This window comes from Leuresthes tenuis, unplaced genomic scaffold, assembly GCF_036924035.1.
Source record: "Leuresthes tenuis unplaced genomic scaffold, fLeuTen1.0.hap1 SCAF_13, whole genome shotgun sequence".
NCBI lineage: Eukaryota > Metazoa > Chordata > Actinopteri > Atheriniformes > Atherinopsidae > Leuresthes > Leuresthes tenuis.
Genome location: NW_027325367.1, coordinates 16,928,114 through 16,940,574, shown reverse-complemented (window position 1 = coordinate 16,940,574; position 12,461 = coordinate 16,928,114). Strand labels below are relative to the sequence as shown.

At 40.7% G+C, this 12,461-nt stretch overlaps 1 protein-coding gene across 2 annotated transcripts in view; it reads left to right on the top strand.

The window, feature by feature from the left end:
• plcb1l (phospholipase C beta 1-like) overlaps positions 1 to 12,461 on the top strand; it is a 113,566-nt gene that overhangs the window by 67,799 nt on the left and 33,306 nt on the right. For both annotated transcript variants that reach the window (XM_072362323.1, XM_072362324.1), the window contains exons 7-10: positions 3,005 to 3,080; positions 5,105 to 5,205; positions 5,894 to 6,060; positions 11,631 to 11,777. In XM_072362323.1, coding sequence (XP_072218424.1) covers positions 3,005 to 3,080; positions 5,105 to 5,205; positions 5,894 to 6,060; positions 11,631 to 11,777 — 491 coding nt within the window. The remainder of the gene's footprint in view (positions 1 to 3,004; positions 3,081 to 5,104; positions 5,206 to 5,893; positions 6,061 to 11,630; positions 11,778 to 12,461) is intronic.

Sequence of the window (12,461 nt, the reverse complement as noted above, 5' to 3'; positions counted from 1 at the left end):
TTTAGTTTCACTGGGTTCAAGATGCTCCAAGACACCTGAAACCATTCATTATCAGGAGCAGTGTTGGGAGCTCCGTTTCACATTTTTGATTCGGGATTCCTTAATTGTCACTATACAAAGTTAACAAAGTTAAACAAAATTTCAAATCAGATGACGAATTTATTGATTTTTACTGGCCTGCATCCCCAGTCTTCTTCTGCTCTTGAGCTGTGATCCACTTTGAATTTTGAACAATTTCCATCCATCTTTTTAGACAAACCAGGTTGAGCTCTGCCTACTGCCCCTGTTTGAGCACGCACCTCTGTGATGAAGTTGCACAGAATCCCATCAATATGTCACGAGAATTGCACAGCATTACTCTCTCGAAGGCTCAGCAACTGGTCCCCTCAGTTTCTAGGTGTTTATGGACTGTTTAAAAGCAGTGGGGATGCCACAGAGCGGTAGTCATGTCCCTTTTCCAATTTTTCTTGAAGCACGTCGCTGCCATCAAATTGAAGATGAGCGAATATTTTTCTTGAAATCGTAAAGTGACTCACTTTAAACGTGTGAATAAATATTGCTTTTTGTGATTTCCAAATCATTGCATTCTGTTTTTGTTTTATTCAAATATACTGTCTCTGCTCTGTCATCCCAATATTCCCTCTTAATTATTTGCATCAGTGTAAAAGGTGCAGGTGTATATATGTGAAGTGGGCTTTACAGTGCATGTGTATGGGTTGTATGGTAGAATTTTCCTTTGTATATTTTTTTTAGCTTAGTGAATTTTAGCTTTCATTTGTTTCGAAGCTTGTCATCTTCACATTGAAAACCCAACCCTCCTTATCTCCATTACTCGAGTTGAGCTCTCGGGCTCCCTCAGAGCCACAGAAGAAAGCAGTGGGTGTCAAAACAGAGAGGCAGAGATACGCTTCTCACTGTTTAGGGAATTAACCTCCTAGCTGGGAGGACATGTCAGTTTGACTAATGTCAGCTTGACACGGCTCTCCCACTGAGCATTCAGTGTGTGCTCATAGACCCCCACAAACATACTTCAGCTAATAATTAAAGCGAACTTTGGCCAATGAAAACAGACCTAAACAATCCTGCGATAGCCGTAATGAACCAGAGTTCATTGTGGTAAATCATCGTTAATGTCCATATTAAGCACTTTAACACGTTCAGTCTTCTCAGTCCAATTTATAGATCCAATTGAACCACTTTGAATAATTTGCATACGTGTTTTATGAAGAAACATTATATCAGCGTGTGTTTCGTTTCTTTAGACGAGAGAAAAGATAGAATTAGAGGAATTACAAGCAGATCACTGTAATATGATGACAGTGAATACAATGAAGTGTTAGAAGACGTGACAACATAGTGGATGCAGCTTTATGTGCTCATATTGTTTCCTTGGTTACATCATCTTCTTTAAGAATTACAGGCATTATCATTGCATTCGTGTGCTGTTTACCATCTGGAGTTCACATGTATGTGATGAAGTGGAACTAATATTTTGTATTAATGATTCAGTATACGTATTTACAGTGCGATTTTGTTCTATGTTTGCAGAAAATACTTGGGTTTATCTCAATTCATCTATTCATCTTAGTGATTAAAAACAGTTTAATTCAACAGTCTCAGGAAATCCAGCTTTCAAATGCTTTAAAAAAGCTGAAGAAAGACTGTGCCTTCTTTTCGCCCCACCAGTTTACACATCATATCAGAATATCCCATTCCAGCACATCCTGATCCCCTAACAACATACTGATCCCCGAACAATCTGTTTTCCTTAGAATTCTATAATGGCCTTAATATTGCTTGGATTATGACTCAAGGAAGCAGCAGACACAGCCTGGAAATACAGTTGCTTTGCCCAGCCTGTCTGATAGCAGGGCGGAGAGAAGTCTCTACCTGTATGGCAGCTTTGTCTCCCATGGAGAGACAATGGTCTGCCTCTCTTTTCCCTGGTCAACCAGAACTAGTGACCACAGCTGTAAACCTCATCCAGTTAAGGCCTTTCAGTCCCAGCATTGCGAAAAAACACATGAAAAGAAGTGGCTGCTCGTACTTGTGGCGTCTCTCAGATAAATAGATGGAACGCTGTCATACTTTATCATTTGTTTAGTTACAACACCAAGCTGTTGGGTCAAATTTGTGAAATGGCTTTCTGAAAAATGAAGACTGCAGACCCATAAAGAGAACATGTCGTCACATCTGTAATTTCAGAAACCAGAGGAAAGCACACTGACTTGCACCTAGCTTTTCCCATTATTTCCTGGAGTCCCACCTAACAAGTACAGCCACACCCCATGAGTTGTCAGGACTGGGAAGTAAGCTGGGAGGCAGTAGAGCGAACTCTCAGCATACTGCAGAAGCATGACCAAGGAAGTCATGCGACACTTGGCGCACCGTGTAGGTGGAAGCTGCCAGCTCCAGAAGCTTGTGTTGTTCCTATGTTTATCAAATCTGTTCTTTGAGCTTCGGTCTTCTGCAGCCAGTAAGCCTCCAGTCAGTCAGCTTGAACCTCTACCAAGACCTATTTCCTCAGAAAGTATAGAAACAAAACATTACCATTATTGTACTACCTTTCTTAAAAACCTCTTTCTGTTTTAATTATGCAAATTCTTTTTATTTTATTTGGACATTCATGAACTTACAGTCTATCACACTGAATATATAAGAATGAATTACCTAGCCTAGCAGAGACGGGAAGGCTGGTGTCAGCTGCTGGCAGGTGGAGATTCGGCAGAGCCAGATTTATGTCTTCATAGATCCCCATTCACTGAGTGAGGATAGAAGAGATATAGCCAATTGTAAAGGCATGGCTGTTGTTTTCCTTGCTAAAACACAAATCCGTGTTGAGTTTCTAGATGATTTATAACTCCCAGGATGGAACTTTAATATGTGTTCATTCAAAGCTTTGATGACTTCTTTAGTTTAACACAGGAACGGTCAGGAAAATCTTGCTCAGTAGTCTGGAGTTCTTCGTCAACACTAATAAGGGTATGTTTTTGTGCTCCTACAGTATCTTCAGGATGTTCTCAGCAGACAGGAAGCGAGTGGAGACAGCACTGGAAAACTGTAACCTCCCTTCTGGCAGAGTAAGACAACAAAATACTGAAACTCTTTTCTTTTTTTTTCTCCAATATTACTCCTTTCTATCTCATCCTGTTTGTCTTATCTTAATCTACAAGCTCTTTCATGTTCTGCCCCATCCATCAGGCTGTCCTCTCACCATTTAGCTCCGTCATCTATTCCCCTGAAACAGCAACTGATTGCTGTTTTGCTTTTCTTTTTTTTTTTGTTGGCGTCATATTTTCTGGATATTTGCATGACTTCCCACTTAGAACACATTCAGTCCTGATGTAAGGAAACAGAGACCCAGTGGGAGCAATAAAGATGACAAAAGCTGTTTTAGCTTTACCTCTTTAGATATCACTTGAGAGAAGCTACCCCCTCATGCATAAAAGTGCAAACAGTCCCCCAACTGTCTCTGTAGCTTAACAGTACTGTAGAAAGCAATTTGCATCCCTGGAAGTGACAAAATGTTGTTTAATGAAGTTCTGAGCACATGCTGAAACATATGGACACATAAGAGGGCACACACAACGAGCAGCTTCTGAATACAAACAGAAGAAACACGTACACACAGAAATGCAAACACACAGAGAACAAGCTATACATAATTAGCACTGGGAAAGACAGCAAGAAGAAATAATGAGTTGCTCTGTGAAGGTCTGGTGGGATTTTCTGTTATTCCACTGCGCAAGTAATTACAGCTAAATTGTATCACTGTTAATCCCTCACACACACACACACAAACCCCCCCCCCACACACACACATATACACAGAGGCACATGATTCACATGGTTCACACCAAGGTCTTTTTAATGACTCCGTGAGTTTAAGAGCTTGACCTACATACCCTTTCCTGTTTAATTGTATATATAATTATATATAAAGGTACATCAGTGAGTTGTATCCCGAAGTGTTTTTAAACAACACTGTAAAGCCATTTGACAGTCATTCACTGGAATAAAATATTTTTGTGATGTTCTGGGTGGGGCATGTGAGAACACATATGTCCGCAGCATTTGGACTCTAATTCTTGTGGCATTTCCCAGCCAGGAGGGTGCATCGCCAGCAGAAAGCATCACGCTGGGATGTGCTGGACAGCAACTGCGGAGGAAATCCAGAGCAAATTGTCTGCATCTTACCCTTAAAGTCTCTGGTGTTCATTTTTTTAAACATACGAGTTTTTCAGCCTGGGTGATATTGATAGAAACTGCACCAACGAGGGCCTCAGCTTGAGACAGAATCTTTTCTGTACCTCTTTACATCTCAGGCAAGAACTATGGATTTGCTCTTAAGTAGAGGATCATTATGATTTAGAGCATTTTCTTTCAATGCCAACCAAATGACATTAGTCTGTGCTTCTCCACAAAGATTTTCTCATGCCTGGCGTGATGGTTATAAAAGGAGGTTTGCAGACTGTTTTTTTTTTTTTATTTCTCTCTTTCAGATTAATTTTCCTTATTGCAGTCTCAATGTTTGACCTCTTTTCACTTTGTTCAGTATTTATTGAACAAACAAAAATAAAATGCTTGGAGAGGAAAACACACTAAAATAAATGCAAAGGACTTGAGAAAATTTGAATGTAAAGAATCAGAATCTCATTAGGTGCCGTTGCCGACATGTTGCAGAACAAACTTTCAATCGGAATCAAATCCAACTGAGAACTTGTGGGTCTTTCTTAATTCTGAAGAGTGAAGACCGTACATTTTTTAACAGTATTAGAGGGGCCCTGGTTGTTTCTTTTTGTGGAAGCAAATAATCAAGTGAGTATTTAACAATTGTTAAGAAAAAAAAAGTATTAACGTCATGCAGTTGCCTGATCTTTCAGAAAACTTTTAAATCCCCTGGTAAAGAAAACAACACACTTGATCTTTAAAATTGCCTTTATCCAACAATGAAATGAATCATTTGCAGTACAGTTTTCCTAACAACTTTTGCACAGTGTTTCTTTTCATCTGACATCAGTTCTTCCACAAAGCCTCAGCCCACCTGCTGCCCTATATCTTGCGTGTATGATTTATATGACCGTGCTGTTGTTGTCATCTGCAGAATGACTCAATACCCGAAGAGGACTTCACTCCTGAGGTTTACAGCATGTTCCTGAGCAACATCAGCCCCCGACCTGAGCTGGACAACATTTTTTCTGAAGTGTAAGAACCCTGTCAGTTGTTAAAACCCAGTTTTAGAGAAATATGTGTTTGGAAAAGTTGAGCCTGATAATTATATGTGATGTTTTTCTCACCACATGATATCTGTCAGCCGTGGTAGCATTGCTTTGCAGCTTTAAGATACCTGCTTTGACCCATTAAAGCCATCATAAAAAGTTAATTAATACAAGATGTGTTGTAATGAATCTCGTTGGGATTGCTTGAGCCCAGCCGTTTTGCCCCTCAGGCTGCAAAAAGCAGGACTCCCCCATGGCCCTTAGCAACTCAGGCCATCAGCCGAGGCAGCATGCCAGCATGACCAGTGCAACTCCACGTCATAAATCTAGGCTTTAATCACAGTTTAACGTGATGGCATGAAAGCCAGGAGGATAAGGAGAAGATAATTTAGTGGATAATTTAGCCTTGGTTATGAAAGGCAATTTAATCAAACCTTACAATTTACAGAACACAACTTTTAATCATCTGCTTTTTTTTCATGTCTGCTGCTCTCCCTCTCCAGATCTTTTTCTGCTTCACTATAGCTCCTCCCCTCCACCTCCTTCTCCTTGTTTCATTCTTTCATATATATATATATATATTTTCATTTTGTTCTCATGGCCACATCCTCTTTTGTAACAGAGGTTTTCTCTCCTCTTCCTCTGTTGTATTGCCTTTTCTCTCCTCTCGTCAGTGGGGCCAAGAGTCGACCGTACCTCACAGTGGAGCAGATGACAGAGTTCATTAACAACAAACAGAGAGACCCTCGCCTGAACGAGATACTCTACCCTCCGCTCAAACCGGAGCAGGTTCAGCTGCTAGTGGACAAATATGAACCCAATGCTTCTCTGGCACAGAAAGGTCAGTGGCTCGAATTTCTGTCACAAACATGCTTATGTGTACACAAACACACATAACACTTTCTAAGCATTTCAAGCAATTAAGTTCTTCAGTGTAAAAATTAAACAAAATTTAAAAAGAGAAAGAGGTAGAAAGAAAGAAAAGAGAAAATTATTTTAAATTGGGGAGGGGTGTTACCCTTTTTCCTCTTCCAACCGAATTTCAGCTATCTGGCCTCAAGTTTCTAATATAGCATCAATAAATTTGGCAGGGGGGTGTTCCCATGGCAACTGCTGCATGGTGTCCAAAGGTTTGGAAAATAAGGGCATAAAGTAGAGTGCCAAGAAGAATATTAGTGATATCTAAATACAGCACTATCACAGGCAAACACACACATTTATCACCACCGCCGAAATGTTTCACTGCCAGTGCTTAATTGACCATACTGAGGACGATTTCCTAACATTTTATTTTCAGGAGGGAACTCCCTCAGAAAGCATTAGTAAATATAGCTTGAATGTGCGCACACCAATGATTTAATGGGTGGATGTAGCTTTGCTAACCGAGAGAGCTCGACACGGTGCAATTAGTCCTTTTTTCCATGCGTGACAGCAGTTGTAGTAGATCTACAGTTATGAGAAAGGAGAGTACATACTCTTTGAATTCTAATATTGTATATATTAGGACATAATAAAAAGACTGTCTGGTTATTAGGAGGTCTTATGATTAGTTAAAGCAACAACAATCAAAACAGTTGCCAATCTTCCCACAAATGAACGTCCCAGCGAGTTCACCCTAAGGTCAGACCGTGCAATGCTGAAAGAAATCACAAAAAACAAGCTCAATCTCAGACTCTTGAAGGTCACGTTAACATACAAAATTTTAAAGTTCATGATAGTTCATGGCAGAAGAACATGGCAGCACAGCTTAGGTTTGCAAAGTTGCATCTGAGCAAACCACATGACATGAAGTTCTTTGGACAGAGAAGCCCAATGTGTGCTTATAACGCACATATTTGGTGGCATATCAGCACAAACACCTCACAGCTGCCAATCCCAGTGAGGGATGATTTCAGTTTGTATTGCAGCCGCGCAACCCGGGCACCTTACAGTCACCGAGTGAACCAAAGTATTCCAGAGTCAAATGTGAGGCCATCTGTCTGACAGCTAAAGCTCGCCTGAAATAGGGTCATGCAGCAGGACAATGATCCCAAACACAGCAGTAAATATAACAGAATGCTTGAGAAACAAACAATCAAGGTGCTGCAGTGGTCAAGTCAAATTTCAGACCTCAGCCTGATTGAAATGCTGTGGTGGGACCTTAAGAAAGCTGCGACTAAACAAATGCCTGCAAATCTCATTGAACTGTAGCAACTTTGTGAAAAAGAGTGGGCCAAAATTCCTCAAGAGGGAGATAGTTAATGTCATACAGTAGTTGATTTATTTGAAGCTATACTGATAAAGGCCCATGACTGAATCACAGAGAATACTTAGTCATAACACACAGCATTGCATTTTGACTCAGGTTTTTGTTAAACTGGTAATGACGCTGTCATTAATTAACCTGTGTATTATGTCATGTGTTGTTCTTTAAAGACTTTATTTACCAAATATTAGGGCCCAAAGTCCATGTATGTTGGAATTTCAGATTTCTTTGTTGCAAAGCTGGTGTAGGTGCTGCTTCTGAAAATATTAAAAACTGACACCTAAAACATGCCATTAGGCGTTCCAAATCTACTATACCATCGCCACCCTCCATCTCCACAGCACCCGCCGGCTGTTTCCTCTTTCCCCATCCTCGTGTTTGCTGGGGTGTTCACGGAATTGGCTGGAAAAGCACAGCGGTAGTTTGCCAGCAACTCATTTCTTTTTAAAAGCTACAACCAATTAAACAAACCATTTGGGAGACAGCTAAAAACCGAGGCGAAAGGTTCAGGAGACATGTGAAAAGTATTACATAAGAACTCAAATAACCGACTGATGAAAACAACCGCCTTCGACTTCATAACAGTGCATATGTGTAAAAATGTAAAAAAACAGCAGTCTGACGTGTTGAACCGGGGCGTCAGAGGAAATTCAGAATGACTCATAAGGAACTGTAATGAGTGGAGGAGACCCAACTGGAAATGTAGTGCTTTTATAATGCCTGTGGTGTCAGGGGACCGAAAGCTGCCAGGACGGGAGAACATCCCAACCCAGATACCAGGCAACGAGGTTGGGGATGTGCCAGTGCAAATTTTATCTCTGCTGGAAAGCATGCCACACGAGTGTGCCAAGAAGGGCAACTTATGTTACACCATGCTCTGTTTATTGTTGAGCAAATCCCTTTTGTTTTATTTATATAATGTTAGACCAAACGACTGTAATGATTGTAGACCAAATTTAGACTTTTTTTTTTTTATTTATTCACAGATGTACCGCACATACCAATGTAAATGAATTTCCTCCTTTAGGGACCCAGACACCAGAAAGCACAAAGAGCTCTGCTTTAGCAGCGTTAAGATTAGTTTGCATAGAGATATTTAAAGAAATATGACATGATAACTGCAGTTCCCACGTACTCGGCTTACTAAACTACATCTAAACAGAAAAAAATAACAAGATTTCACATGAACGATAAAACTATTGGTACACCTTTATCTTAAATTTCTTCGATTTTCGATTTCTTCGTGAAGACGAACTATTCGTTGTTGAAGCTATTACTAAATGTCGTTTTGGTTTTAAGATGTAAAAACTGCTTATCACTTCCAGGGGAAGCTATCTAAAAGCCAGTTCAGTACTGTATCGTTGTGTTAAACATATAGATTGACCCCGACTCAGGCAGAATTGTTTGTAATTTACTTGCTGTACTGTTTTCGGATTGTCACAAAACAAATCACGGGAACTGAAATTGGGTGGAACCCACATAACCCACACTCAAATTTCCAGTTTGACCACCCAGTGTCTGACTCTGATCGCAGCATTATGTTCCCGCTGTGATGTTGTGTGTTCATCCTGTTCCAGGCTCCCTGGAAGCATGCCCTTCCCTGTCCTAGTGACAGATTTCCCTGTGTGAAGTATTTATCTAGCCCGAAGGAAGTACTGCCATCTGCTCAGCTGAGGGGTCCAGAGCTCCACATGCTACCTTGACACACACACATAGTTTCACCACGCTCAAGGACGCTCGTGTAAATAGAAATGTTCGTGAACTTTGGGTGGCATGGAATGTTTTTGGGGATGAGTACCAAGCATTTAGATGGCACTAAGAAAGCTTTGGATTGATACACGGACAGAGGATATGCATAGAGGCAGAAGCTTTCATTGGAGATGCTCCGGAATATCCTGAAGGCTGATAACTGGGAAACCAGTTCCATTCTTGTTCTCTGCTCACTTTTTCGTGACACACTTTCTCTATTCTCTTTTACTGACTCGGAGCTGTCGAATGCTAAACATTCTTTAGTCTGTGCTCGCTCAGATGTTGCAACGTTGTTTGATGGTTGATGAATAAGATGCTAAACGAAAGAAGACACTTCAAAACTCTCATCTGTCTCGACTGGTTGATCGGCACGTCATCCCATATTAATCTCCAGCAATTATAAAGAGAAAGGTTATTTTTGTCAGATCATGTCTTTTAATGACTACTTTTGCTGCTTGTAACTTTAAAATCTGAATACATTTTCATAGCCACCTTCTCCCACTGAATGTAGCCTTTTGTTAAATTTCTCCCTCAAGTATCACCTTTGGAATAACGCCTGTAGGTTCTCACTCTGACGCTCCTGTAATCCCAGCCATGTTGACTTTTTTGGCGTGACCTACAGATGTTTTGGGAACTGAGGAAACTCTTTGTCTGTGTCTCTGTGAGAGTGTGTGATGTGCAGGTTAGACCTCAGCTTAGCAAAGAGGTCCTGGCAGTCAGCGGGGAATAAGACGCTGAGTGCGACTGAGCTCAGATGTCACACACAGCAGCCAGCGTTAATTAGTCCAGAAACTCTGCAGAGGGCGGCACCGCATTAATTAGCATAAAGTGGCCGGAGGGACCTGCTGCACTCGTCAAGCTTGAATCACTTAGCATATTTAGCATAACGTCAAATGAGTCTGGGTACGCGTGTGGAGGGTGTGTTTTGGTTTTGCCGTAGCGTTTAATATAAATTCAAAATTCACCTTCCACAGTCGTTGTGTGTATGGTGATTAACGTGGAGAGTATTGTTTTGTCTGGAAAGCTTGGGGCCTTTCATCAGCTGCTTATGACTGTTTTATTCTGTTTTTCACTTTCTTAAGCATGTTGTGTGAGGACAGGGGCACAGACATGGCAGCGAAGTGGCAAAGCTTGACATGAGTGACCTTGACAAAGAATCAAACGGGGAGCCAACAGCTTCAAGGGCAGCTGAGCTTTATCAGATCACTGTATTACTTAATATGGACACTGGCAATGCTTGTTGAAGCCAGTGGAGCCTGAAAAGTACAGAGGCACATTTGTATTAGTATCTGCAGCCCCTCGGGCGAAATGTAGTCTTGTCATGCATGTAACCTTTTCATAATTTGGGGTAATAACTGTCAGCAAACACCTGTTGTGAAATGGAAGGAACCAAAACACCAGGCTTTCACTTCAGGGAGTTCTCACTACACAATGAGTTCAGGTTCCATTTAAATGAAACAGCTAACGTGAACTGAATGTGGCATTATTCGCTTGTTATGATCAGTTTCTATTTTTTCCAAACTTGAAAGAAAACGTTTGAGCTCAGTCTTGCATTTCAAAACACATCCATGTGTACTCAGAGTCTCCGAACGCTCACATTTTTGTCATGCAGGTCCTCCATGTTACACGTGATTCATTGCAAAGGAGAGAAAAGTTTGAAATTAAGGAAATATTTGTCATATACGCCACTATATGCCCATCAGCTTATTTTGGCTTGCCTAGTTTAAAGGACCAGGCGAACTAGAAATAGTCAAAAAGGATTTTCTGATGCTTAGTAGACATTGTAGTTCTTAGCAAATCCCACTCAATCCAAAGTAAATACCACACCCATTGGGAGCCTTTTCCAGCCAAGCCCTTACAGAGCATTAGTTAGTATTTGTGGCAACTGACTCAAAGTAAATAACAGTGTCTGTATTCATGATGGTCAAGAAACCTCCCACTGACTCTGCTGTGCTTTGATGTTTTTTTTTATTGTGATTATGAAAACCTCAAAGGAATCATCTCTTTCATTCTTTTGACACTGATTCAGTATTGAATTGTCTGGTTCTGGTCTTTCTTATGATATTGGCATTGTTCTATGTAGAATGGAATAATAGAAAATAGTCTTGGACATATTTTAGACCACAGACTGTGTATGAAAGATGGATGTAGCCACTATGACATCACCTGTTGGCCTTGGGATGTCACCATCTTGTTCAAAGCCCACGGCCCCTAGTGGTTGCCTGTGGTATTGCGTGTTAAAGCAAGCTTTAAACGTCTGCATGTGTCAAACTGGCGATAGCATCCATCTTTTAAACATTGTTTATGCTCTTCTTACAAAATGTGAAGTTTAAGTTTCTATCTAGCACAAGAAAAAAAAAGAATTAACATTTTGAAATGTATCTTCTTAATTGGTCCACTGTATTATGTTTTTACAGGTCAAATATCCATGGAAGGCTTTACCCGGTATCTAAATGGGGAAGAGAACACCATCATTCCCCCTGAGAAGTTGGACCAGAGTGAAGACATGACCTTTCCTCTCTCCCACTATTTCATCAACTCCTCCCACAACACATACCTCACAGGTACACACACAAAGTTCATTTGACGCAAAGTCCAAAATCCGTTCCATAAGTAAGAAGCTCCAGCCGTCATGTTTCCTTGTAAACAATACCGAGTCAAGTTAATTTTTATCCTGACTGACTGCTCAGATGCTTCTTTTATTCTTCTACAGATTAACAGATGATTAATTTATTTAGAAATACAATTACGGTGTCACAAGTGAAAAAACTCAACTTGATACATCGCAGATGGGTCAATCAGATGTACTGTTGCATGTCACGCTCCCTTTCACGTGTAACCTCTCAAGAGGTTATCCAATCAAGTCATCCACGAGGCACATTTCATTGATATTCATGAGTTAAATATTTCTTTGACTGGTAGCCACAGTGACTGGTTCCCGGCAGTGCGCACTCACAATACTGAGGGCATTTCCTCTTCAGTGGATATTATAATTCATCTATTCAAATCTATTCTGTGAGGAAACTGGAGAGCATTGAATCTTTCAAGTGGATCAGATTTCTCCAGCAATGGGAAAGAATGGAATTGCTGTAATGGCCCGACTTCATGGCCTGCGAAATGGAGAGATGAGAAAAAACAAACAAAAAGTCCTTGATTCCCTCCCCATGAGCAGTCTTCTTCACGCATTGTCAAAGAGACACATATGTCGCTGTGTTGACAGGAAACAGACAGGCGATCGATATTTATAT